This window comes from Salmo salar, chromosome 22, assembly GCF_965601325.2.
Source record: "Salmo salar chromosome 22, fSalSal1, whole genome shotgun sequence".
NCBI classification, from domain to species: domain Eukaryota; kingdom Metazoa; phylum Chordata; class Actinopteri; order Salmoniformes; family Salmonidae; genus Salmo; species Salmo salar.
This window is the reverse complement of record NC_138312.1, coordinates 43,866,262-43,893,295: the sequence shown is the minus strand read 5'-3', so window position 1 is coordinate 43,893,295 and position 27,034 is coordinate 43,866,262. Positions and strand designations below refer to the sequence as shown.

The 27,034-nt window shown below is 45.2% G+C and overlaps 2 protein-coding genes across 3 annotated transcripts; one reads left to right on the top strand and one right to left on the bottom strand.

The window, feature by feature from the left end:
* The first annotated feature begins 480 nt into the window (after nt 1-480).
* Nucleotides 481-24,131, top strand: qrich1 (glutamine-rich 1). Of its 2 annotated transcripts, none has more exons than XM_014167656.2 (12): nt 481-602; nt 2,484-2,762; nt 2,998-3,078; nt 3,304-3,408; nt 3,521-4,456; nt 4,823-4,982; nt 5,212-5,366; nt 10,796-10,910; nt 11,204-11,312; nt 22,411-22,571; nt 22,815-22,905; nt 23,170-24,131. In XM_014167656.2, the coding sequence occupies exons 2-12, from the start codon at nt 2,511-2,513 to the stop codon at nt 23,357-23,359; spliced, it is 2,355 nt and encodes a 784-aa protein (XP_014023131.2). In that variant the 5' UTR covers nt 481-602; nt 2,484-2,510; the 3' UTR covers nt 23,360-24,131. The 2 variants fall into 2 exon arrangements, with proteins under 2 accessions (XP_014023131.2, XP_014023130.2); XM_014167655.3 differs by lacking the exon at nt 481-602 and adding an exon at nt 818-1,134.
* Nucleotides 24,132-24,207: 76 nt separating this feature from the next.
* rpusd4 (RNA pseudouridine synthase D4) lies at nt 24,208-27,032 on the bottom strand. Its single transcript, XM_014167657.3, has 6 exons — nt 26,460-27,032; nt 26,102-26,306; nt 25,720-25,813; nt 25,361-25,511; nt 24,949-25,046; nt 24,208-24,821 (listed from the first exon to the last, which is right to left on the bottom strand). Exons 1-6 carry the CDS (start codon nt 26,917-26,919, stop codon nt 24,627-24,629), a joined length of 1,203 nt encoding a protein of 400 aa, XP_014023132.1. The 5' UTR covers nt 26,920-27,032; the 3' UTR covers nt 24,208-24,626.
* Nucleotides 27,033-27,034: the final 2 nt, after the last annotated feature.

Sequence of the window (27,034 nt, the reverse complement as noted above, 5' to 3'; positions counted from 1 at the left end):
GTAAGTTTCAGAATGTACAGTGAAAAAACAAAGATAAATGTGATTCATATCAAATATCCCATTGACATTCCACAACTTCCTGATTCTTTGAATAGAATAAAATATAATAGTCCTATAATTTAATAATGTATTGAACCTCAAAGACAAGCATCCTTTCTGCTACTAGCATGCATGCCTTAATCGTGACCCTTTCCAAGCGAGTACTCGCGAGAATACATGCCCATTCGAACTGAATGTAAAATGGCGCCTTCCAACTACTGTGTAGGAAATTGTAAAGTATTGAAAGAAAAGTGCTAGTTATTAATAAAATATACAAAAGCTGGGCCTATGAGGACCCTTCAAGACACATCACAATTTAAATTGTAACAGATAAGACCGTTAGATCAGAATACAGGGGATATGGGTGGAAGTTCTTATTATAACTCAGCGTCTGTGCCACAACACTAGCGCCCGTGCAATGCACCTTGGAGTCCTGATCGCGTACATGCGCACGATACATGTGGACGCGGGGGCGAGCTGGACTCGAAATCAGGTGCTGCGGGGGTATCCGCCGTCCAAATCTACAGAAAATGCAGAGAATTAATAGTTTGAATATTTACAAGGCATGTCCAACTATATTTACAATGCATTATCACAACACACTCATTGACTGTATAGACACAAATAGTTTAATCTTATCAGTGTCTGACATATTTATTTAATTGAAATACGAACCTTTACCGTCATATGTATTTCGTGAAATAAGAACATAGTTGGCTGGCCTGGCACCAATCTGGGGTCCCCTGGTCTCTCGGGTGCACGCCATGCTCGTTCCCGTAAAAATGAAATGTGTTGTTGTCAATGACGGTATATGGTTGTTGCCTCGCCTTTACAAGTGGAATTTGCGGTAAAGGACCTCCGACTCCTCGCCATGTCTGATGCGGCCGTTGCTTGTCAGCAGTCCGGGATTCACGTTGTTCCACCGGGCCTACTTCCGTAGTTTTCTATGCATCGATTAAATAATGTTCTCTTAACAGTAACATTTTACAGTTAGACACACATTCTCCACAAACGCTCGGAATTGTATTGGATAAACTTGTACGCGAGCCAAATTCTTCGTGTGGATTTTCCCACATTGTTCTATTCGAAACGAGGGTAAATATCTCAGAAATAAGCACACGTCACGTAGCTGGCTAGCAAGCTAGTTAGCTAATTGTGATATTGTTTAGTTGGCTAGCTAGCTGTTAAATTTCAATTCTTGCAATTCATTGCCTGCTATACAATGAATACTAACAAATGGCATGTGGAAAGCAAATGACTTGGGGTTTATCGAGTTACTTTTGAACGCCGTGCCTTGGCCGAACCGAGGGGTTTTGGTTTTTATTTAAGGTAGCATGGGAAGATGTACTGCTAGCTAGTTAGCTAGCCAGAAAACGTTAGCAACTAGTTAGCTAGGTATTGTTGTAGAATGCTTTGCAGAAGTTGCACGTATATTCATCACTCAAATACACTATTCTTTTTCAAATGTTAACTTCATTCAGATTGTGGGATTTGAGTAGTTAAACTAGGCAACATGAATATAATTAACATAAGCAAAAGCAATCATGTGATAGATGGCTAAGGATGCACAGAGGCTGGTGGCGCTTTACACTGCCCTTGTAGTAAATGTAGCTAGCAAGCAAATCTTAGCATCATAATAATATTAATACTATCATATTTTTTCAAAGACATATAATGTATACCACAACGGCCTAATGCAGTATACATAACATAGTGCCAGTTGTTCAGATGGCGGAATAATTGGTTCAAAGTTAATCATAGAAAGGGGTTTGCCAGTGCACTTTGCCCCAATTGGCCTCACTTCCCCCTCTAATAGTGCTCGCCGGTTTGTAGTCCTAAAACCCGGAAATTAGTCACCTTTGGTTCGTTTAGCAATCCCTATGGGGAAAATGAATTGGGAATTAATAGGGTTTTGGAATAAACCCCCACAATAAGGTCTGAGGTTAACGCAGGCTTATACATTTTGTTCTTATACATTTTGTTCTATGAGATAATCAGTCAGTTAACATGGCATTTATGAGCTTTAAAAAAACAAACAAGTATTACATAAATGCATCAGAATCCACAAAGTGGCGTTAGCTGATTTAAGATGATCTCATAGAATAAAACGCATCTATTTACCAGACCTTATTTTCAGCATTTATCTCCATGGTGAAGTTAGTGCCTTCAAAAAGATACCATTACCACTTCTCTCTATGCAAACAGTTGTTTACCTGGGCCTTTAAATGTCTAATAGATACTGGGGCTCGTTCAGCCGGACAGAACATTTTGGAACCTGTTCATGTTCGAGGCTACTGAACGTGGCACTGAAGTGTGTGAGGTTGTATTGGTGACTGTGGCTGCAGTCTATTGAAACCAGAGTTTAAGGATGTGATATTGCTGCCCAGTTCTTGACCTGTGATGCTGGACAGGTGTGTTAACTATGTCCTTTCTTTCTCCACCAGGTGCCGTGGAGGGCAGAGTGAATTGTCATGAATGAACCCGTAGAGAGCGGTGTGGTCTCATTTGACGAATATGTGCGTCAGAAGGCCCGCAGCGTGCCCCAGCACCGTATGAAGGAGTTCCTGGAGTCCCTGGCCAACAAGGGCCCTGAGACGCTGCAGGACTTCAGACAGCAGGGCGACACCGCCACTACCACCACCATGGTTTACCAGCAGGGGGGCAACTGTGTCTACACAGACAGCACAGAGGTAGCTGGCTCACTGCTGGAGCTGGCCTGTCCGGTAAGAGGAGAGACCTCCTTACGTGGTTCCTTCAGTAGTTCAGTTCTTTTGAATACACCTCAGGCTGCCGAGTGCCCTTTGCCCTTATCTAGTCTATATACATTAAAGAACAGATCAATTGACCAAATTGAGAGTAAAGCCCAACTCATCCTTCAACACTGGCAGCACCTATCTTATTGTCACTATCATTGCTACTTTTGCTCTGCGATTGATTCATTCTCCTGTGGATTAACAGGTGCAGGTGACCTCTGCACAGATCTCACCCCAGATGGCTGCTGGTGTGCACCAGGGATCTGAACAGCTGATACAAGTACAGGTGAGACCTTCCCTCAATCACCCTACCTATTACACCATAAGCAGTGTTTCCACTCAATTATTCTCCAGACTGTACCGATAGGCCTCCTTATTGACATCCAGGGCCTGTAACCAAAATGTTCAAATGAAAATACAGTGGTCAGGGAAACACAGAACCCCACCACCCTCAGACATGTGGCATGTGATGGATGGTGGTGCACTGTGCATTCTCGTTCTCTGTGATCAGGTGCAGATCCAGGGGCAGCAGGACCAGACGGTGGACCTCCAGGGCATCCCCACAGCAGCGCAGCTGGTCCAGCAAGGAGAACTCACAGAGGAGCAGCACCAACAGGTGCACACACACACCACGCTGCATTATTAAATACACACCCACCCCATCCATGTCCTCTCCTCACCCAGTAAGTGTATACACCATGCTCAGGTGTTTGTTCTGTCTCGTTCAGATCCAGGCCCAGTTGGTGGCAGCAGTGTCAGGCGGTCAACAAATCCAACATATTCAACTACAAGGGGGTCAGCAAATTCAGCTCCAAGGAGGTCAACACATCCAGCTTCAAGGGGACTTACAGGGTGGTCAACATATCCAACTTCAAGGGGGTCAACAAATCCAGCTGCCGGGCGGTCAACAAATCCAGCTGCCGGGCGGTCAACAAATCCAACTACAAGGTGGGCAACAAATCCAGCACATCCAGCTACCAGGCGGTCAACAAATTCAACTACAGGGAGGCCAGCAGATCCAGATCCAGACGGTGGAGGCCATGTCTCCTCAGCAGCAGCAGGGCTCTCCCCGAGAGGCAGAGAGGAGAGCTGGCGTCCTCCAACCTGCCAAGAAGCGCAAGATGGATGTCCCCATCCAGGTGTCCTATGCCCTCCCTCAGAGCCAGCAGGGCCAGCAGGTGGTTCTGGCCCTCCCCCAAGGGCAGGGGCAGCAGCAGCAGTACTTGTCCATCCGGCCAGACCTGCTCACTGTGGACAGCACCCACCTGTACAGCACCACAGGTACCATCACAGGCCCTGCCGGGGAGACCTGGACCATCCCTGTATACTCTGGGGGACAGCAAGGGGGCGTGCATCATATTGCTATTCCCCAGGAGGCCTACAGCACAATGCAGGTGTCCTCCAGTCACCACGACAACAAGGACAATGGAGTGGCCCACTCCTCGTCGTCGGGTGCCTTGTCCGTCCAGTCGGGTGGCACGGTGTCGGTGTCCGGGACGACGAATGAAGAAGTGGTGCAGACGCTGTTCCCAACGCAGTTCATGAACGGGAACATTCACTGCCCTGTGGTGGTGCAGACGGTGGGCGGGGCTTACAATAGTACACAGCAGCTTCACATCTGGGACCCCCAGCAGCAGCAGGAACACCAGGAGCTCCACCTACAGGTCAGAACAGGACCTTCACCCCTTGGGTTAGACCCTGACTTTGTCCTTGCCTTCGATTTCAAGGTTTTCCACAACATTAATGTAGATTTTTGCTTTATGACATATGCTGGATTAATCAATAGTTAACATGTTGGACTGTTAGATTATGTTGTGGATTAAGTCAGTACTCTCCCCCAGGTAAGCAGGATATGATTGTTTCAATTAATGAACACCTGTCCCCTGTCTCCAGTTTTATGTCCCCTGTGCTGTCTTTTTCCCCTTGAAAGCATTTTAGGAAATATGTAATTCCCTGCACCACAAATGAGCAAAGCATGTAGTGTGCATGTTTCTTTTTTAACATTTCACTTCTAATGTGTCCCCCTGCAGGGTCACGTGGAGTCAGAGTCCCAGGTGGAGGCCCCCCAGGAGCTACTGATGCCCATCTCCCTGAAGCCTGAGGAGGGCCTGGATGTGTGGCGCCTCTGGGTCCAGCGCAAGAACGCAGAGCTGGACAAGGACGAGCAGAACAAGCTGGCGCCCATTGGACGTGAGTTTTAACACACTCCCACTCATTAAATTGCCCTCGCCAAGTATGTGAACTTTTCTTACACTCTCTCCTCCCTTCCCGTCTCTCTCTTTCTCCTGCATCTCTCTGTCTTTCTCTTGTAGGTTTGTAGGTTCTTAATTCTGAATATGTCACTGAATGTTCTATTAGTCAGAGTTTGGATAAAAGTGTTCTCTAAATTACCATATTTATTTTCTCTCTCTTTGTGCAGGTCGGCAGGCCCTGCGCTTCCAGGAGGACCTGGTGTCGAGTGCGGTGGCTGAGCTCAACGTGGCTCTGGCTCTCATGACTCAGGAGGCCCAGGGGCTGGAGGGAGAACGTTTTGAGCCTGATGCCCTCTACTACATCTTCCTGTGTATACAGAAGGTATGCATACATTTACATTTACATTTAAGTCATTTAGCAGATGCTCTTATCCAGAGCGACTTACAAAATGGTGTGTTCACCTTATGATATCCAGTGGAACAACCACTTTACAATAGTGCATCTAAATATTTTAAGGGGGGGGGGGGTTAGAAGGATTACTTTATTCTATCCTAGGTATTCCTTAAAGAGGTGGGGTTTCAGGTGTCTCCGGAAGGTGGTGATTGACTCCGCTGTCCTGGCGTCGTGAGGGAGCTTGTTCCACCATTGGGGTGCCAGAGCAGCGAACAGTTTTGACTGGGCTGAGCGGGAACTGTGCTTCCTCAGAGGTAGGGGGGCCAGCAGGCCAGTGGTGGATGAACGCAGTGCCCTTGTTTGGGTGTAGGGCCTGATCAGAGCCTGAAGGTATGGAGGTGCCGTTCCCTTCACAGCTCCGTAGGCAATCACCATGGTCTTGTAGCGGATGCGAGCTTCAACTGGAAGCCAGTGGAGAGAGCGGAGGAGCAGGGTGACGTGAGAGAACTTGGGAAGGTTGAACACCAGACGGGCTGCGGCGTTCTGGATGAGTTGTAGGGGTTTAATGGCACAGGCAGGGAGCCCAGCCAACAGCGAGTTGCAGTAATCCAGACGGGAGATGACAAGTGCCTGGATTAGGACCTGCGCCGCTTCCTGTGTGAGGCAGGGTCGTACTCTGCGAATGTTGTAGAGCATGAACCTACATGATCGGGTCACCGCCTTGATGTTAGTGGAGAACGACAGGGTGTTGTCCAGGATCACGCCAAGGTTCTTAGCACTCTGGGAGGAGGACACAAGGGAGTTGTCAACCGTGATGGCGAGATCATGAAACGGGCAGTCCTTCCCCGGGAGGAAGAGCAGCTCCGTCTTGCCGAGGTTCAGCTTGAGCTGGTCATCCGTCATCCACACTGATATGTCTGACAGACATGCAGAGATGCGATTCGCCGCCTGGTTATCAGAAAGGGGAAAGGAGAAGATTAATTGTGTGTCGTCTGCATAGCAATGATAGGAGAGACCATGTGAGGATATGACAGAGCCAAGTGACTTGGTGTATAGCGAGAATAGAAGAGGGCCTAGAACAGAGCCCTGGGGGACACCAGTGGTGAGAGCGCATGGTGCGGAGACAGATTCTCGCCACGCCACCTGGTAGGAGCGACCTGTCAGGTAGGACGCGTGGGCCGCGCCGGAGATGCCCAACTCGGAGAGGGTGGAGAGGAGGATCTGATGGTTCACAGTATCAAAGGCAGCAGATAGGTCTAGAAGGATGAGAGCAGAGGAGAGAGAGTTAGCTTTAGCAGTGCGGAGAGCCTCCGTGACACAGAGAAGAGGAGTCTCAGTTGAATGCCCAGTCTTGAAACCTGACTGATTAGGATCAAGAAGGTCATTCTGAGAGAGATAGCAGGAGAGCTGGCCAAGGACGGCACGTTCAAGAGTTTTGGAGAGAAAAGAAAGAAGGGATACTGGTCTGTAGTTGTTGACATCGGAGGGATCGAGTGTAGGTTTTTTCAGAAGGGGTGCAACTCTCGCTCTCTTGAAGATGGAAGGGACGTAGCCAGCGGTCAAGGATGAGTTGATGAGCGAGGTGAGGAAGGGGAGAAGGTCTCCGGAAATGGTCTGGAGAAGAGAGGAGGGGATAGGGTCAAGTGGGCAGGTTGTTGGGCGGCCGGGCCGTCACAAGACGCGCGATTTCATCTGGAGAGAGAGGGGAGAAAGAGGTCAAAGCACAGGGTAGGGCAGTGTGAGCAGGACCAGCGGTGTCGTTTGACTTAGCAAACGAGGATCGGATATCGTCAACCTTCTTTTCAAAATGGTTGACGAAGTCATCCGCAGAGAGGGAGGAGGGGGGGGGGGGAGGGGGAGGAGGATTCAGGAGGGAGGAGAAGGTAGCAAAGAGCTTCCTAGGGTTAGAGGCAGATGCTTGGAATTTAGAGTGGTAGAAAGTGGCTTTAGCAGCAGAGACAGAAGAGGAGAATGTAGAGAGGAGTGAGTGAAAGGATGCCAGGTCCGCAGGGAGGCGAGTTTTCCTCCATTTCCGCTCGGCTGCCCGGAGCCCTGTTCTGTGAGCTCGTAGTGAGTCGTCGAGCCACGGAGCAGGAGGGGAGGACCAAGCCGGCCTGGAGGATAGGGGACAGAGAAAATCAAAGGATGCAGAAAGGGAGGAGAGGAGGGTTGAGGAGGCAGAATCAGGAGATAGGTTGGAGAAGGTTTGAGCAGAGGGAAGAGATGATAGGATGGAAGAGGAGAGAGTAGCGGGAGAGAGAGAGCGAAGGTTGGGACGGCGCAATACCATCCGAGTAGGGGCAGAGTGAGAAGTGTTGGATGAGAGCAAGAGGGAAAAGGATACAAGGTAGTGGTCGGAGATTTGGAGGGGAGTTGCAATGAGATTAGTGGAAGAACAGCATCTAGTAAAGATGAAGTCAAGCGTATTGCCTGCCTTGTGAGTAGGGGGGGAAGGTGAGAGGGTGAGGTCAGGGAGAGGAGTGGAAAGAAGGAGGCAGAGAGGAATGAGTCAAAGGTAGACGTGGGGAGGTTAAAGTCACCCAGAACTGTGAGGTGAGCCATCCTCAGGAAAGGAACTTATCAAGGCGTCAAGCTCATTGATGAACTCTCCAAGGGAACCTGGAGGGCGATAAATGATAAGGATGTTAAGCTTGAAAGGGCTGGTAACTGTGACAGCATGGAATTCAAATGAGGAGATAGACAGATGGGTCAGGGGAGAAAGAGAGAATGTCCACTTGGGAGAGATGAGGATTCCAGTGCCACCACCCCGCTGGCTCGATGCTCTAGGGGTATGCGAGAACACGTGGGCAGACGAAGAGAGAGCAGTAGGAGTAGCAGTGTTATCTGTGGTAATCCATGTTTCCGTCAGCGCCAGGAAGTCTAGGGACTGGAGGGTAGCATAGGCTGAGATGAACTCAGCCTTGTTGGCTGCAGACCGGCAGTTCCAGAGGCTGCCGGAGACCTGGAACTCCACGTGGGTCGTGCGCGCTGGGACCACCAGGTTGGAGTGGCAGCGGCCACGCGGTGTGAAGCGTTTGTATGGCCTGTGCAGAGAGGAGAGAACAGGGATAGACAGACACATAGTTGACAAGCTACAGAAGTGTTGTTTCTTGTATTATTGTCTCGTGTCTTTAGAGAACTGTTTCACTTTGATATCCTTTTTCTTCTGTCCTGATTTTCTCTTTCTTTTCTTCTGTTAACTAGATATTCTTTGTTGTTCTTCGTTAGCTAGCTAGCTTCTTCCAAAAGAGATACCACATGACCAGTGTCATGTAAATCTTGGTGGGGCAAACATAACATTTTTTGTTGTTGATGAATGCCAACAAAGCCACTACACAACACTAGACAATACATTAATTGCACTATAACAGTGACAAACGGTGTGCACAAACTGTTAGGGACTACATAAAGCTGTCCCAACAGCAGAGTCCCAACAGCAGTCCCAACACCTTACCACTGCTACACCTGGCTATCAGCGAAGCCTTGTCTGGCAACAAAACAGTTGATTCAGCCTCATTTACTGCCTTAAAAAAACATGGCTGACTTGCTTAAACAAATGTGGTTTCTACTGACAATTGAAATGTACAAACTATGGCATAAGGGGATAACGAGCTGATACGAAGCAATCCGTAATTTTGATTAAGACATTAATGAGCGAGCTAGGATGGACGTAGTCAATATTGTTAAGTTCATGTTTTAAGTATCCCTATATTTCTGTTATTACGGGGCTATCACTCAGTCAAGAGTGCGGCTGCGCAGGAAGTTAGTTCGTGGATGGACCTAGCCGTGAGTGTAATGGCTACCTTGTAGTGTGTTCATACAGTATAGTAAACTTTGTTAAACTGGAACCTTGTCGTTGTGTCATTTCGAGTTAACAAATATAACCATTTGTTCAGCACTTTTAAAATGTATTGCGACAGAATTCAGAACATGGGCCGTTCTTACAGTATTCTCCCTGTACACCAAGTCAGAACCGTAGGATAAATAAAGGGGGCATATAAGCAGACAATAAAAGCTCTTACAATATCCAATGATGACATTTCTCTAAAACAGATTATAGGCTAAATGTGCACTACCAAGTCAGAATAGTAGGCTAAGTAATGAGGGGGAAAGAGACCAAATTATTAGTCACATAGGCTATTAACAGCTTACTGCACAACATACATTTAGTATTACTTTCTTAGCTACAGTATACATATCTCCCTGGCATATTACATAATTTATGCATAGCATACAATACATGTTTGGACTCACCTTGTTGTACTGTGCTCACTTGAACAGGAAGGTGGCGCAGTGGTTCTTGGTGGCAAATTTTGTCATCAAAGTCTGGCATTCTCTGGATTTGTGGTGCTTTCAAGACAACTGGGAACTCTTGGGGGGGGAACAAGGTCGTATCATGACGTCCGTGATCTTCAGGTCTGAGTTTTAGAAAGAGGCTTGAGTTCCCAAGTTTGACAAGCGTTCAAAACTTATTTTCCCAGTCAGAGCTTGTTTCTTTCAGAGTCCCCAGTTGTCTTGAACTCCCTGAAGTCTGAGATTTCCGAGTTTCCAGTTGCTTCGAACGCGGTAGAAGTCATGCTGGATTGACAGCATGGCCAATGTTTAATGTTTATCCTTTTTAAGCTTGGAGAACAGACCCTTAAACTCAGACTTGGACCACACACCCACTCCACTGAATAACAGGCTAGTGATTGCTTTGCAATGCTTGCAGTAGGCCATTGATTCCTTCCAAACCATTCATTGTTGAATTTGTGACCTATAATGTTTATCTAATGGCTGATGAGCACCGATATGTTTTGTCAATTTCTCTTCACGTGACAAAGCTTAAACAGGATTTGCCAGTAGATTGTCGACTTGATTAATGATAATGCTTTGTAGCTAAGATTTTGAAAGTATGATGTTGACGTGATCAGTCCGATTAAAGCTATGGTACATATAACGTGATTTTACGTCATTTTATCTGTAGCCAATGACCTTGAGCCTTCTTGGATGGGCACTTCTAATGTAACTCAATGGCAGCACCCAAGGGGTTTGCATGTTTGAGCTCTCCCGTAGATTTTGCGGTGACGTAGTGTCCCCATGAGTGACAGAAAACTTAGCCAATCATGGCTCAACACTCCATATTTTCCACTGGCTGCCCCACCACCAGAGAAAGCACTGAGCTCGGCTGAAACGCCTGCATTTTGGAGCTGCCTTCCGCAAAAAAGAGAATGTTTGTATGCGGCTTTATTAACTGATTATTATAATTTTTTACATTGTTTGCAAACTGATATGTGACATGTATTAATGCCAAAATAACAGTGGTGCGTTGCCCCACCTGCCCTGTCACTGACATATCATCATACCACAAACACACATGGTACAAGATACTGACTGAAATGTATTACAGTTGATAGAGGTTGTATTTCTGCTGGCAGTACCTCTTTGAAAACGGACGGGTGGATGATATCTTCTCTGACCAGTACTACACACGCTTCTCCCAGTGGTTACATAAAGCCCTGGATGAGTGGAGGCCCAGCATCCATCCACTAGGTAAGAGCCACAGCGTTTGACTTTTGTGTTTCTGTGTGTAAGTGCAAGAGAGAGTACAGGTAAAAGCCTGCTGAAGGCCTTAGAGTGGAACTGTCAAAGCACTTTGGAACATTGATTGTTCTGTGAACAGTCTGATATCTTTTTGTTAAGTGCAAGAGAAACTCACAATTCTGTTGTGTATTTTCGTGACTTCCATACCTGAGTTCATTTCTGTGCAGAATACAGTTCATGTGCTTTGGGCAGTGGTCTCATTAGAGGAGAGTGTATTCCGATTGGCTGCTCTCTCCTCCCAGGGTACATCATTCCCAGTCACGTGACAGAGGAGATGCTGTGGGAGTGTAAACAACTAGGAGCCCATTCACCAGCCACGCTGCTTACCACACTCATGTTCTTCAACACTAAGTGAGTCTCACACACTTACATTTTAGTCATCAACCAGAAGCTCTTATCCACAGCGATTTACAGTTAGTGCATTCATCTTAAGATTGCTAGGTCGGACAACTACATATCACAGTCATAGCTTCTGAGGTCAAATATACTTACTATCAGCAAAGTCAGAGCTAGTAGGGGGAAAGAAAGTAAAGTGCAAGTGTTAGTTCAAGAAAGGTCAGGAGGGGGTGCGAGGGTTGGTTCCACGATTGGAGTGTCAGAACAGAGATGAGCTTGGAGGGCCTAGAGACCAGAGGTGGCAGAATGGAGTGCTTGGGTTGGGATTGTAGGGAGGGGCAGTTCCTCTTGCTGCTCTATAGGCAAGTACCATGGTCTTGTAGTGGATGTGAGCTTCGACTGGAAGCCAGTGGAGTGTGCGGAGGAGCGGGGTAACATGGGAGAACTTGGGAAGGTTGAACACCAGGCGGGCTGCAGCATTCTGGATAAGTTGCATGGGTTTGATGGCACAAGCGTGGAGGCCAGCCATCAACAAGTTGATTAATGAAAACATTCTTGGCAAATGCTTTCGCTTTCGTCCGTCTTGCGCCGGTCCAAGAATTTCACCTCTAGCGGCACAATACGAATGGGAGATGACAAGTGCCTGGATTAGGACCTGCGCCACTTCCTGTGTGAGGTAGGGTTTTACTCTATAGATGTTGTAGAATATGCAGGAGTGGGTCACTGCTTTGATGTTTGTAGAGAATGGCGTGTTTAGGGTCACGCCAAGGTTCTTTGAACTCTGAGAGGAGGACACCGTGGCGTTGTCAACTGTGATGGAGAGGTCTTGGCCTTCCCTGTGGGAAAGAGCATCTGTCTTGTCGAGGTTGACCTTGTCGTGGGCCGACATCCAAGCTGAGATATCTGTCAGGCACACAGAAATGCGTGTCGCCACCTGGGTGTCAGAAGGGGGGGAAGGAGAAAAGTAGTGTCATCCGCATAGCAATGATGGGAGAGACCATTTGAGGATATGACAGAGCCGAGTGACTTGGTGTATAGAGAGGAGAGGGCCTAGAACCGAGCCCTGGGGGACACCAGTAGTGAGAGTACGTGGTGCAGACACAGTTCCTCTCCATGTCACCTGGTAGGAGCGGCGTGCCAGGTAGGATGCAATCCAAGAGTGTGCAGAGCCTGAGACACCCAGCCCTGAGAGGATGGAGAGGAGGATCTGATGGTTCACCGTGTCAAAGGCAGCGGAAAAGATCTAGGAGGATGCTGACAGAGGAGAGAGAGTCAGCTTTGGCAGGGCAGAAAGACTCTGTGACACAGAAGAGCAATCTCGGTTAATAGACATGTCTTGAAGCCTGACTGGTTAGGGTCAATAAGATCATTCTGAGAGAGTTGGTCAGAGGCAACACGCTCATGTGTTTTGGAAAGAAAGAAGGGATGCCGCAGGGATGCAAACTAGTCACCTTAAGGCGAATTTTGCCATTTTGAAACCAAAATGAAAAGCATGACCACGGAGACGGGTGAGAAGGTGATGAAGCGTACTTCATGAGCTGTAACCAAAAAACAACTGACATTTGGAAAGTTTGAGGTAAGGGACAAAGTGTGGTGGAACAAGTACTAGTATTGTTAGCATTGTTAACCCTGTTGCCCAAAGCTAACGTTATAAGCAGTCAGCTAGCTTCATTTGGCTAGTGAGGCTCGACCGGACAGGGTTATGTGTTGTGAAGCTAGCCACAATAAGGATTAGGCACAATAGTGGAATTTGCGATTTGCCTTCAAAATAAAAGTATGTCATTAACAGTGATGCAAATGAATACAAATAGTAGAATTATTCCGTACTTTTGTTTTGAAGGCTAAGCGCAAAGTCCACTATTGTGGCTAATCCTTATTGTGGCTAGCTTCACATAGATGTGTCCGACCACCATTAATCAAATACAAACTCTTATAAATTAGGGTTATTTTAGATGATGACACCTAGCTATATAGGTAGCTAGCTAACTATAGCTACTGAAACAGATGTCGTTTTGCTATGTTTTTGGGGAAGAACATTGTTTGCATCCCTGAGCTAGCTAGCTTTTATTTTTTATGACCAGCACTGTAGGTGCGCGAGACAACTTTACCAGCATCATAGCATACGTATTGATGAATCGTTGTGACATGAAATACAAGTGATAGTGTAATCAATGTGTAATAACTACATTTATGAAAGCGTTAAATGATGTGACGTGTAGCCGTATTCAGGTCCTGATTGGTCAACAAGCTTATTTGACACGTCAAATAGTGTTATCTACTGGTCATTATTTTCTTTTTGACACGCAAAGACCCAAGCGGCTTTCCATTGCAAAGACCCAAACGGCGTTCCATAGAAATCCTGGTTGAGAATGAGACTGAACAAATTAACAATGAAACAGCACAGCAAGTAAGTGAAAGAAATAGGTGTTGATTATGTTTTACTGGTAATAGAGACGTATGTAAATGCCAACAAAATAACTTTTTGGTTAGTGTGGTGTGTGTAACCTTTATTTAACTAGGCAAGTCAGTTAAGAACAAATTCTTATTTACAATGACGGCCTACCCCAGTCAAACCCGGACGACGCTGGGCCAATTGTGCGCCTCCCTATGGGACTCCCAATCACGGCCGGTTGTGATACAGCCTGGATTCAAACCAGGGACTGTAGTGACGCCTCTTGCACTAAGATGCCGTGCCTTAGACCGCTGCGTCCATGTGTATGTGTTACCTATTTAAATGTACTAGAATGCTAAAAGGCCGCAAATATTTTAAATGTTGGTTATCGGTATCGTTTTTTTTCAAGGGAAATATCGGTATCGACCAAAAATGTCATATCGGTGCAACACTAGCTGTAACGTTAGCTAGCTATCGTTAGCTGTCTGACTTTATTAGCCAGCTAATTGTCACACAATAAACTCAATTACTTGATCAGTTGGCTAATGTTGCTCAACATTTCTCTGGCTAGCTAATGGAGAATTAGATCCAGCTTGCAAGATAAGGTTACTTAAGTAGCTGGCTAGCTATTTATTTTCATGAACTAAAGTTCAATTTCAATAGGCAAACAACAAGTGGCAACCTAGCTAATACTTACAAGGATTCCTAAATCATTGCTAAGAATAATGAAAAAGACTGCAGTTTCTACTGGTCATTGTTTTCATGCTGGTTGTATTGGTGCTAGCTAGGTACCCCAGAAGTTGTGGTCGAACAAATTGTGGTTTATTATCAACGTGGTATTGTAAACACATCGTTTGTGGCCCGTGTTTACTTGTTTGCAGACTTTTTTTGTACAGCTCTGACGGTGCTACTGTATCTTTTTTGACACGCAAAGACCCAAACGGCGTTACATAGTATTGTAATGAAACAAACAGGAAGTTCCAGCGTGCTGTGCCGCAAAAGCATGCTCGTGCTGCAGAGTCGATTTCCGCGCTTATAAACCCAGGGTCGTTACACTACTCCCTCCTTTCAAAGAGCGCGTCCTCGCGCTAGCTTGCGACTCTACGTCTTACAGGAACGCGCTCACCGGCCAAGCACATGCACTGTCGTGGATGCAAGGTCCGATCACTTCTGACACCAGTGTAATGTAACAGCAGGGAGCAGATCTCAAACCCTCGACCTTCTAGCCCGAAGTCCAGCGCGCTATCGACTGTGCCGCAAAAGCATGCTTGTGCAGCAGAGTCGATTTCCGCGCTTATAAACCCAGGGTCGTTACAGTATGTATGTCTTGAAGCTAATAGCAGTGACGCTATTACTGTGTAACTCCGGTAGGGCAGCATCTGAAAAATACCGCACTTGGTAATGTGTACCGGTGCTCGACCAGTCGGCGAAAGCCAACATCGCCCACGACAGAACGGTTGATTGTCAAGGGCGATGAATTCCATTATCTAGGCTTTAATGGATTTAGCCTATTGAGTTGTCTCGCTGAAAATGTTTTACTCTTTCAAATAACTGTTCGACTTGACTGCTTAATCCACACAGCAGACATTGTGGGCTAGGTTATGAATGCTGTGTAGCGCAAATTTTACGTGCCGTCATTACGGCATGTACCTACAGTTGAAGTCAGAAGTTTACATACACCTAGGCCGAATACATTTAAACTCAGTTTTTCACAATTCCTGACATTTAATCCTAGTAAAAATTCCATGTCTTAGGTCAGTTAGGATCACCACTTTTATTTTAAGAATGTGAAATGTCAGAATAAATAGTACAGAGAATGATTTATTTCAGCTTCCATTTCTTTCATCACATTCCCAGTGGGTCAGAAGTTTACATAAACTCAATTAGTATTTGTTTGCATTGCCTTTAAATTGTTTAACTTGGGTCAAACCTTTCGGGTAGCCTTCCACAAGCTTCCGACAATAAGTTGGGTGAATTTTGGCCCATTCTTCCTGACAGAGCTGGTGTGACTGAGTCAGGTTTGTAGGCCTCCTTGCTCGCACACGCTTTTTCAGTTCTGCCCACAAATGTTCTATAGGATTGAGGTCAGGGCTTTGTGATGGCCACTCCAATACCTTGACTTTGTTGTCCTTAAGCCATTTTGCCACAACTTTGGAAGTATGGTTGGGGTCATCGTCCATTTGGAAGACCCATTTGCGACCAAGCTTTAACTTCCTGACTGATGTCTTGAGATGTTGCTTCAATATATCCACATAATTTTCCTACCTCATGATGCCATCTATTTTGTGAAGTGCACCAGTCCCGCTTGCAGCAAAGCACCCCCACAACATGATGCTGCCACCCCCGTGCTTCACGGTTGGGATGGTATTCTTCGGCTTGCAAGCCTCCCCCTTTTTCCTCCAAACATAATGATGGTCATTATGGCCAAACAGTTCTATTATTGTTTCATCTGACCAGAGGACTTTTCTCCAAAAAGTACGATCTTTGTCCCCATGTGCAGTTGTAAACAGTAGTCTGGCTTTTTTATGGCGGTTTTGGAGCAGTGGCTTCTTCCTTGCTGAGCGGCCTTTCAGGTTATGTCAATATAGGACTCGTTTTACTGTGGATATAGATACTTTTGTACCTGTTTCCTCCAGCATCTTCACGAGGTCCTTTGCTGTTATGGGATTAATTTGCACTTTTCGCACCAAAGTACGTTCATCTCTAGGAGACAGAACGCGTCTCCTTCCTGAGGCATATGACGGCTGCGTGGTCCCAAGGTGTTTATACTTGCGTACTATTGTTTGTACAGATTAATGTGGTACCTTCAGGCATTTAGAAATTGCTCCCAAGGATGAACCAGACTTGTGGAGGTCTACGACTTTTTTTCTGAGGATTTGGCTGATTTTCTTTTGATTTTCCCATGATGTCAAGCAAAGAGGCCCTGAGTTTGAAGGTAGGTCTTGAAATATATTCACAGGTACACCTCCAATTGACTCAAATGATGTCAATTAGCCTATCAGAACTTCTAAAGCCATTACATAATTTTCTGGAATTTTCCAAGCTGTTTAAAGGCACAGTCAACTTAGTGTATGTAAACTTCAGACCCACTGGAATTGTGATACAGTGAATTATAAGTGAAATAATCTGTCTGTAAACAATTGTTGGAAAAATTACTTGTGTCATGCACAAAGTAGATGTCCTTACTGACTTGCCAAAACTATAGTTTAACAAGAAATTTGTGGAGTGGTTGAACAATGAATTTAAATGACTCTAACCTAAGTCTATGTAAACTTCCGACTTCAACTGTACGTTATATAGGTATGCACGTTAGCTTTGACATCGGTTTTGCACATTGGCGTTAAACTACATTTTACATTTACATTTACGTCATTTAGCAGACGCTCTTATCCAGAGCGACTTACAAATTGGTGCATTCACCTTATGATATCCAGTGGAACAACCACCCTACAATAGTAGACATTCCGATATGTTGACAGATATATAGTGCATCCCTAGTTACAACATCAGATGAGCTAACATTATTACCCTAACCAATTCACTATAGTATTAACTTAACTGGTACAACGTTACGACTCCTTGCCGTATAACGCATTAGTTGCTTACTGGACCCTGGCATTCTGTGTGAAATGTTGACTAGTTAACTTAGCTAATGAACTAATGTTTTCCCTCTACAATATGTGGTTAATTTTCAGAATGAGAGAATTAGGTGAAAATGAGGCATTGCTTGTTAAACAAGTGGATTGTGGCTCCCGAGTGGTGCAGCGGTCTAAGGCACTGCATCTCGGTGCTAGAGGCATCACTACAGACACCCTGGTTCGAATCCAGGCTGTTTCACACCCGGCTGTGATTGGGAGTCCCATAGGATGGTGAACAATTGGCCCAATGTCGTCCGGGTTTGGCCGGTGTAAGCGTCATTGTAAATAAGAATTTGTTCTTAACTGACTTGCCTAGTTAAATAAAGGTTTAAAAAAGTAAAGTGTAGCTTGATGACAGTATAGAGGGGAAAGGAACACCACACACTTCCCCTCTTTCTCACTTGTTCAATACAGTGGATAAAAGGGGTATGCCAGGTGTACTCTGTTGTTCAATACAGTGGATAAAAGGGGTATGCCAGGTGTACTCTGCCTGAAAGAGATAAATTATGCCAACATGCTCTGCTGCTGGCACATTGTAGAACAGATGTCATCAGACAGGAAGTGTACAATGTAATAACCTGCACTGTAGCCCAAAGATATTGCTTTTGTGTTGAACTTGACAGTACAATTTGTGTGAGAGTGAGGGGGGATAATTAAATATTTTACTTGGTGAACGTTATTTTTGCACACGTGTAGCCTTGTGCACTTGATCGATGTCTACTATAGTGGCCACCATAATAGAGCAAAAATAGAATGCCTGTGTGTTTCATTCTGTTTCTACTTTGATGTTTTTTTCCCAAGTGCAATATTTAGATGTGTGTGTGTGGTCACAAGTGTTCTATTATAAAGGCTGTCATGGCTAACTGCAATATTAGTGTATTGTTTTTTTTTCTCAAGACTTGAGTGTCATTTGCAGTAAAGTCTAGGCAACAAATAATATTGGATTGCAGATGCCTCACCAGTCCTCAACTGGCAGCTTCATTAAATAGTACCTGCAAAACACCAGTCTCAACGTCAACAGTGAAGAGGTGACTCCAGGATGCTGGCCTTCTAGGCAGTTCGTCTGTCCAGTGTCTGTGTTCTTTTGGCCGTCTTAAACTTATATTTTTATTGGTCAGTCTGAGATATGGCTTTTTCTTTGCAACTCTGCCTAGAAGGCCAGCATCCTGGAGTCACCTCTTCACTGTTGACGTTGAGACTGGTGTTTTGCAGGTACTATTTAATGAAGCTGCCAGTTGAGGACTTGTGAGGCGTCTGTTTCTCAAACTAGACTCTCTAAAGTACTTGTCCTCTTGCTCAGTTGTGCACTGGGGCCTCCCACTCTTTCTATTCTGGTTAGAGACAGTTTGCGCCGTTCTGTGAAGGGAGTAGTACACAGCATTGTACGATATCTTGAGTTTCTTGGCAATTTCTTGCATGGAATAGCCTTCATTTCTCAGAACAAGAATAGACTGACGAGTTTCAGAAGAAAGGTCTTTGTTTCTGGCCATTTTGAGCCTGTAATCGAACCCACAAATGCTGATGCTCCAGATACTCAACTAGTCTAAAGAAATTTCTTCAGCCTCCTGAGGTTGAAGAGGCATTGTTGTGCCTTCTTCACCACACTGTCTGTGTGGGTGGACCATTTCAGTTTGTCTGTGATATGTACCCCGAGGAACTTAACTTTCCCCCTTCTCCACTGCTGTCCCCGCGATGTGGATAGGGGGGTACGCCCTCTGCTGTTTCCTTAAGTCCACGATCATCTCCTTTTGTTTTGTTGATGTTGAGTGAGAGGTTGTTTTCCCTGACACCACACTCCCAGGCCCCTCACCACCTCCCTGTAGGCTGTTTCGTCATTGTTGGTGATCACGCCTACTGCTGTTGTGTCGTCTGCAAACTTGATGATTGAGTTGGAGGCATGCATGGTCAGGCGGTCATGGGTGAACAGGGAGTACAGGAGGGGGCTGAGCACGCACCCTTGTGGGGCCCCAGTGTTGAGGATCATCGAAGTGGAGATGTTGTTTCCTACCTTCACCACCTGGGGGCGGCCCGTCAGGAAGTCCAGGACCCAGTTGCACAGGGTGGGGTTGAGACCCAGGGCCTGAAGGGGACTATGGTGTTGAATGCTGAGTTGTAGTCAATATACAGTATTCTTGTCCAGATGGGCTAGGGCAGTGTGCATTGTGATGGCGATTGCATCGTCTGTGGACCTATTGGGGCAGTACGCAAATCGGAGTGGGTCTAGGGTGTCAGGTAAGGTGGAGGTGATATGATCCTTGACTAGTCTCTCAAAGCACTTCATGATGACAGAAGTCATTGCTACGGGGCGATAGTCATTTAGTTCAGTTACCTTTGCTTGTCTTGAGTACAGGAACAATGGTTGCCATCTTGAAGCGAATGGGGACAGCAGACTGGGATAGGGAGAGATTGAATATGTGTGTAAACACTCCAGCCAGCTGGTCTGCGCATGCTCTGAGGACGCGGCTAGGGATGCCGTTTTGGCAACGATCTTAGTTTAGTGACGATACCACCGCTGAGAAAACAAGGGAGACTGAGGTGCTAATTGCCTTGCAAAGGTGAAGAGCACAACTCCCGGTACTAATTTCTGATTGCCTAGGAGAGGAGAAAGCACTCCCCCCTCCAATACAGCCACTGATTACAAAAATGACAACAGTCACGAATTGCCCTGCCCCTTAATCCTGGTTGATGTGTCAACAATCATCTGCAAGTTATGATCGGTCAGCCGTTAACACGCCAAGTAGGCTACTGGGAAGACAGGCAGCACTTAACCTCTATGGGCTAGGTGGGACGCAAGCGTCCCACCCGTGGTGCACTCCATCAACAGCAGGTGCATTTCAAGAGCGGCAAATTTGAATCCAAATAAATGTCAAAATTCAAATTTTTCAAACATACAACTATTTTACACCCTTTGAAAGTTAAACATCTCCTTAATCTAACCACGTTTTACGATTTCAAAAAGGTTTTACGGCGAAAGCATAAATTTAGAGTATGTTAGGACAGTACATTTACAAGAGTTGTGTGTAATGTTTTGTCAATTCAAAGACAGGGTCACCAAAACCATAAAACCAGCTAAAATGATGCACTAACCTTTTACAATATCCATCAGATGACACTCCTAGGACATTATGTTAGACAATGCATGCATTTTTAGTTCTATCAAGTTCATATTTATATCCAAAAACAGCGTTTTACTATGGCATTGATGTTGAGGAAATCGTTTCCCTCCAATAACCGGCAGTCAAGTCAGCACCACAAATTAAATAATTAAAATTAGAAAACATTGGTAAAATATTATATTGTCATTTAAAGAATTATAGATTTACATCTCTTGAACGCAATCAACTTGCCAGATTTAAAAATAACCTTACTGGGAAATCACACTTTGCAATAATCTGAGCACTGCGCCCAGAAAAATACGCGTTGCGATACAGACCAGCCGTCATGTTGGGGAGATCTAAAATCGAAAATACTATGTAAATAATCCATTACCTTTGATTCTCTTCATCAGATGTCACTTCCAGGTATCACAGGTCCATAACGAATGTAGTTTTGTTCAAAAAAGCTCATCATTTATGTCCAAAAATCTCCGTCTTGTTAGCACATGATCTAAGCCCGCCGGACTTCACTTCATGAACGAGGGGAAAAAATATATTTACGTTCGTTCAAACATGTCAAACGTTGTATAGCATAAATCATTAGGGCCTTTTTTAACCAGAACATGAATAATATTCAAGGTGGACGAATGCATACTCTTTTATAACGTATTGGAACGAGGGTACCCAACATGAACTCGCGCGCCAGGTGTCTAATGGGCCATCATCGTTCCATGGCTCTTGTTCGGTCAGATCTCCCTCCAGAAGACTCAAAACACTTTGTAAAGGCTGGTGACATCTAGTGGAAGCAAAAGGAAGTGCCAAAATATTCCTCAGTCCCTGTGTTTTTCAATGGCATAGGTTTAAAGGTAATACAACACATCAGGTATCCACTTCCTGTCAGAAAATGTCTCAGGGTTTTGCCTGCCAAATGAGTTCTGTTATACTCACAGACACCATTCAAACAGTTTTAGAAAATGTAGGGTGTTTTCTATCCATATATAATAAGTATATGCATATTCTAGTTACTGGGTAGGATTAGTAACCAGATGAAATCGGGTACATTTTTTTATCCAGCCGTGCAAATACTGCCCCCTAGCCCCAACAGGTTAAAGTATATGGCCCTAGCTAGCAAAAAGACCAGTACTAAACAACAACCAAATGAAGCACACACACACAATCATCTGGGCACATGATTCTGAAACCAATATTCCTGGTTGCTCACTACACCAACATGCTCACATACTTTTTCTCTCTAGTGCTGTCATTCAATTGTACATTCTTAGCCACAAGGTAATTGAAATTATATAGGTTAGTGTCTGTTTTTATTTCTGCAGGTTAGTTGAGGTGATTGTGTGTGAGAAAGAGGGGGGGGGATTGAAAAGGGATCCAGATGTTCATACCGTTCCTGTACCATACGGGGTGTATTGTATTACCATCGGTGTACACACGGGGTGCTATTTCTTTCCAAATGTTGGGGGCCCAACAAATGCTAATAATTACTAGCGAAATCCCATAGTGGACTCTAGCGAAATGCTAACAAGTGCAAGTGAACATAAACTAATTGCAAGGACAAACAACCCAGCTCATATACAATAATTATACAATGATCTCAAAAGGCTACTAACAGTTTGCTGCACACACAACACAAACATTAGACAGCAGGGATCTTGATCCGTGATGGATTGATTCTCTGCTGTGACCAAGAAGCTTGATCTCGCCATCTAGCCACAGCTAGCAAGTTAGCAAAATGCATAGCTGGAGCCCTGAGCTGGAGAGAATGTATTTATTTATAGTTAATAGCAGTGGCGTAGCACACATCCACACAAGGATGTGTTGGGGACATAGCTTCAGGGGGGTCCCCAACCTTTTTTGGGGGGAGGGTTTGAATGTCATACCATTCGAAATTTGAAAAAACCTTGGTATATAAGATATATTGCTCAAGCCTAGTGTGTGTTTGTTTTGGTATTAAACAAACCTATCTGCGATAGGTATTTCCATCTGACGACAGTAGAGCAGCACTTGAAGGTGGCCTTCTCCAAGGTGCTGAGACACACCAAGAAGAACCCGTCCAACCCCAAGGACAAGAGCACCAGTATCCGCTATCTGAAGGGCCATGGTTCTTTGGGGACACACCATGCTGGGCAGAAAGGTGAGATCTTCTCTGACTTCATGTCAAGGAAAGTTCATCTTCTTATATTGTAGTCAGACCTGATTTCCATATACCCAGTCACTGAGTGACTTGTATTAGTCAGCTGTGTTTCATACATTTAAAACTTTCCCTTTGTGGCTAATTCATTGGGCCTCTATGATATGCTGAGTTTGGTAACATTATGAATTCCATAAGCCCCATCACTACTGGCTGGTTCTGACCTCTTTGTTACTTGATATGCAGTGACTGATGACATGTATGAGGAGCAGGCTGAGGATCCTGAAAACCCGCTGCGATGCCCCATTAAACTGTATGACTTTTACCTCTTCAAATGGTGAGTAATGCCCCCCATTCTCAGTACATTTCTAGTAGCTAAGAGGATGTAATTGCACAGGGTGATGTTTTCTTGGTGTTAAAAGGTTAAATAAAAAAATACACAACGGCACAAATATCTTCTACTGGAAGCCCTGTTATTTCTAATTATCAAATCAACTGTTTATTTTTGTGCTCCTACATTTTTCAACTTAGGAGCACATCTACTACTTGAAATAAATATCAGCATAGAGCCCTGCAACAACTAATCACCTGTCTCTCTCAGTCCCCAGAGTGCTAAGGGGCGTAACGACGCGTACTACCTGACGCCAGAGCCTGTCGTGGCGCCAAACAGTCCCATATGGTACTCCACTCAGCCAATCACAAGTGAGCAGGTGGAGCACATGCTCACACGCATCATCATGGTGCGAGAGATCCAGGAAACCATCGCCATGTCGTCGGTCAACATGCACTGAGCCGGGAGGAGGAACTGAAGTGGGCACACTCTTCACTCCGAAATCAGCCCTTCTCTAGCGTTCCTCTTTGTGGTACCTCCTTCACTCAGTGTCTAATTCTAAGGACCTCCAGTGGCCTCGGTCTCTACCCATCACACCTTTCAACCACAGGAGTGGGGGAGTGACAGTGTTTACAGAGTGGATTTATGGGCCTTTTTTAAGTTCAGAACCATGTGTTTATTCATCCAATGGCAATTGTGTCACCCACCACTTCACCAAAACCCCTCACTTCATCATTTTTTTCCCTGGACTGAGACCGATGGATTTTGACCAACTCAGCAAATCAGAGCTCCTCATCTACTCTTGTAGGCCACTGCAGCCCCCCAATAAAACTGAAGTAGGCAGAAATAGATGGTGAAATATCAGGACTAATTCAGTTCTAAATATATATATGGACATGTACCTCTTTTACCACACGGACCTCTTTCCTCCAAGCTCTCAGGTCCCAGACATGGCAGGATAACCTACAGACATTGAATAGGACCTCTGCTCACTTTTTACATTTCTTTTATATATATTGGAATTTATGATCTCCTGTATGTATTGATATTATGGTGGTGTTGGAGGCTAAAGAAAGCCCGTGTTTTCAAATATGCCTTTTGTACTGTGAGTGATTTGAGATGCATTAAGTATGTCAAGCCTTGGCTCTGATGTTGAACAGTTCACAATACAGTAGGTTATGTTGCAGTTTTCACACGACGGATGTAATGGTAATAAACCAGGCTACTAATTAGTGAGATCTCTGAACCCCCTATTTTCTCTCATCTTGAGATCCTCTGGTAGAAAAAAAAAAAGTCCATACAAGGGACAAATGTAGGATCTGGTTTTATGTCAATGTACACCGTGAAGTGATGTCACTTAACTTGCCATAACTATTTATCAGAATTAGCAAGTTGCAATTTGTCTCAGGTGGGTAGAGTTTGCACGATCTCAATGAATACCACTATCAGTTCACCATTTTACAGGTCTGTATAAAAGTTGCAAATTAATTTACTTTTCAAACATATCTGCATAGATGGTCCTGTTCTTAAAATAGACCCAATGTGATAGGGTCCTAGCATAGGAAAATACTGGTTTCATTTATTTTATTTTCCACACACAGTTAATTCCCAGTCCAGGTACAAACTTAAACCGCTAGGCCAAGGGTCACTTGAAGTGATGCTGCTCCATATTTCTGAAGCAAGAGTCTTCTGTATCCTGTCTGCACTGCGCGGGAGCTGCTGAAGCATCATTCATCTGGAATCGGGATCTGCAGTCGTCGCAAAGTGCTGGTGAAATACTTTGGCAGGGGGCAAGACACTGTAATGTCACTCTGACCTTTGAACTCTGGCAGTGTCAGCTGACGGGCATGCAGGTGGAGAGGCAGATAACGCGCTTTGCTCTGTTCCAGTCCCAGCCTCCGCAATACACCATCTGGCAGTTTCTAAAGTAAAAAAAAATGATTTTAAAAAACTGCCCATCAATCACTGGCACCAAAGAGGTCTAAATGCTAGGCTACCTTGTTGTAAAGCTTCTACATTGTGAAGTCTGGTGATGTTCGTTTGCCTTACCTGAGGTGCCAGTTTGGTCCAGTGGGAGTATTTGTGGTCTCCGAGGATAGGAGATCCCAGAGCGTATGCCATATGGACCCTCAACTGGTGCTTCACCCCTAGAAGCACAAGAGGGTGGACGGGGCAAGAGAGGGAACAGCTTTCTATGAAGGTTCAAAGTTATTAGTGCTACTATAACATGGTGCATAGTATCCTCTAGGACCTAGGTTAATCTGTTATTAGCATGTGGTAGACCCCTCAACATGACTGAAATCAATTCTAAAAGCTTTAACAAGAGCAAGGTAGTGTTTCATTTGAAAACAGCATAACATTTTGCAGTCATGTTATATAGCAATCTTTTGGGATGTGCAGGGTGACTGCAAAAACCAACAACTTGGAACGACCCCAGAGTCAGCTTCAGTTGTGTCTCTACCTGTGATAGGCTGGAGCTCTACCAGGCTGCAGCCGTTGCTGCTGTCCAGGACACGGTACTGAGTCACTGCACCCTGGGCTTGCCGATTGGCCCGCACTTTGGTCACTCCCTCGCCCCCGTCACTCACCCTGTACACAGGACTCAGGCCCATCTGAGAAGGGTTATGGGTAGTTAGGTTCGGTGTATATAAGACTGTCAAGCTCAAAACTTCAAGGACAGCGCAGTATACTGAAAGCCACCAATACAAATGAGAGGAAAGACTGACTGGATGACAATACTGGTCATAATGACTAGATTTTAACAGAACTATTGGCAGCACTGGTTAAGAAGTGTGAGATATTATTACAAAATGACGTTACCTTGAAGTGAGGCTGAGCCCCTGTGACCTCTCTCTCTATGACAGGAATGTCAATCACTCCCTCAGAAGGAACAGGCACGCCCACAGCAACAACCCTGCATGGGGAATAGGGAGAATGGAAGATGATTTAAAGTAACGAAACAAGGACGTAACATGTTGCGAGGTGTGAATCGTGCTCAATAACCCTTGCGTCCAGATTAAGACATTACCGCTGCTCCATGGGAAAGTTCCATTGGGGGAGCAGTAATGTCTTATTAATGCCAGGGTCATTGCAATAGCTTTATGGCATATTCTATGTTAATTTGCTGCCCTCAATTGATGGTTTTGAAATGTGAATGATGTGCTGCCTGGATCCTTATTTGAAACAAAATCCACATCCACACCAATATTTCCTCTCCACTTGGTGGTTTTTGTGAAGATTTTGTACATGGTCCAGTGCTTCCTCAGTCCTTGCCAGCAGGAGGGTCCCTGTCGCCTCCTTGTCTAATCCAAGGCAGACGTGCAGCTGAGACCCAGCCCTTATTCCATCCATCATCTTGGCAAGGATTGGAAGCACGTCTGAGATGTTGTTTTTGTTGCTTGACCCATCTAAGAGGAAGAATATGGTATTTAAATCACTGTGGATTTGACCACTGCTCTGGCACAGATGTGTTCTTAAAGAGACATTAAAAAGAACAGACTTAATCATCACGTTATCTTTGATTGTGTGTTTGACTGAATACAGCACTTCATACACCTTACCTTGAACAGAAACTCCATATGGTTTATTAACGACGGCGAGCTCTGGATGCGGGAGGATCAGACCTCTGTGAAGGTGCTTTGCAAGAACGTTGGGGTGAACATTCTGTAGCTGCTGAGTGAACTGTCGCAGCTCGATGACCCTCTTTTGAAGTTGGGACACTGGCACCGACGGATTAAGGACAGCCGCGTCTGACCCACCACCAGTCGCATTTCCTTTCTGTTTCTCCTGGCGAATTTTGCGTGCAAGGTCGATGGCTCTCAGATTCGGTCTCTTGTCAGAGTCAGACACTGGTGGTGGTTCCTCTCGTCTCGGGGCAGAAGCATGTGCTCGCGTGAGCAAGGATGCTACTCCCCTCGATATGTGACAAATACTGCCCGTTTTCCCTGAGCGAATTACCCCTTTACATGTCCTTATAACATCATTATTACAAGCCAATGTAACCGTCCTATAGCTGTTCATGATAACTAGCTACTTTGAAGATTGTTAAATCTCATGTCGTTCTGCAGCTGAAAACACTGGAGTGCACCATTAGGGTTATCGTCACCGGAAATGATGTAAATTGACTTCCCTTTTT

Bases quoted from the DNA above. Each gene is read 5' to 3' on its own strand.
- rpusd4 (XM_014167657.3), bottom strand. From the start codon at position 26,919: ATGAACAGCTATAGGACGGTTACATTGGCTTGTAATAATGATGTTATA. The intron at 26,307-26,459 runs GTAAGGTGTATG...TCTTCCTCTTAG, and splicing joins ATATGGAGTTTCTGTTCAAG to ATGGGTCAAGCAACAAAAAC. The intron at 25,512-25,719 runs GTAACGTCATTT...AACCCTTCTCAG, and splicing joins GGGCTCAGCCTCACTTCAAG to ATGGGCCTGAGTCCTGTGTA.
- qrich1 (XM_014167656.2), top strand. From the start codon at position 2,511: ATGAATGAACCCGTAGAGAGCGGTGTGGTCTCATTTGACGAATATGTG. The intron at 2,763-2,997 runs GTAAGAGGAGAG...GTGGATTAACAG, and splicing joins TGCTGGAGCTGGCCTGTCCG to GTGCAGGTGACCTCTGCACA. The intron at 11,313-22,410 runs GTGAGTCTCACA...TATCTGCGATAG, and splicing joins CTCATGTTCTTCAACACTAA to GTATTTCCATCTGACGACAG.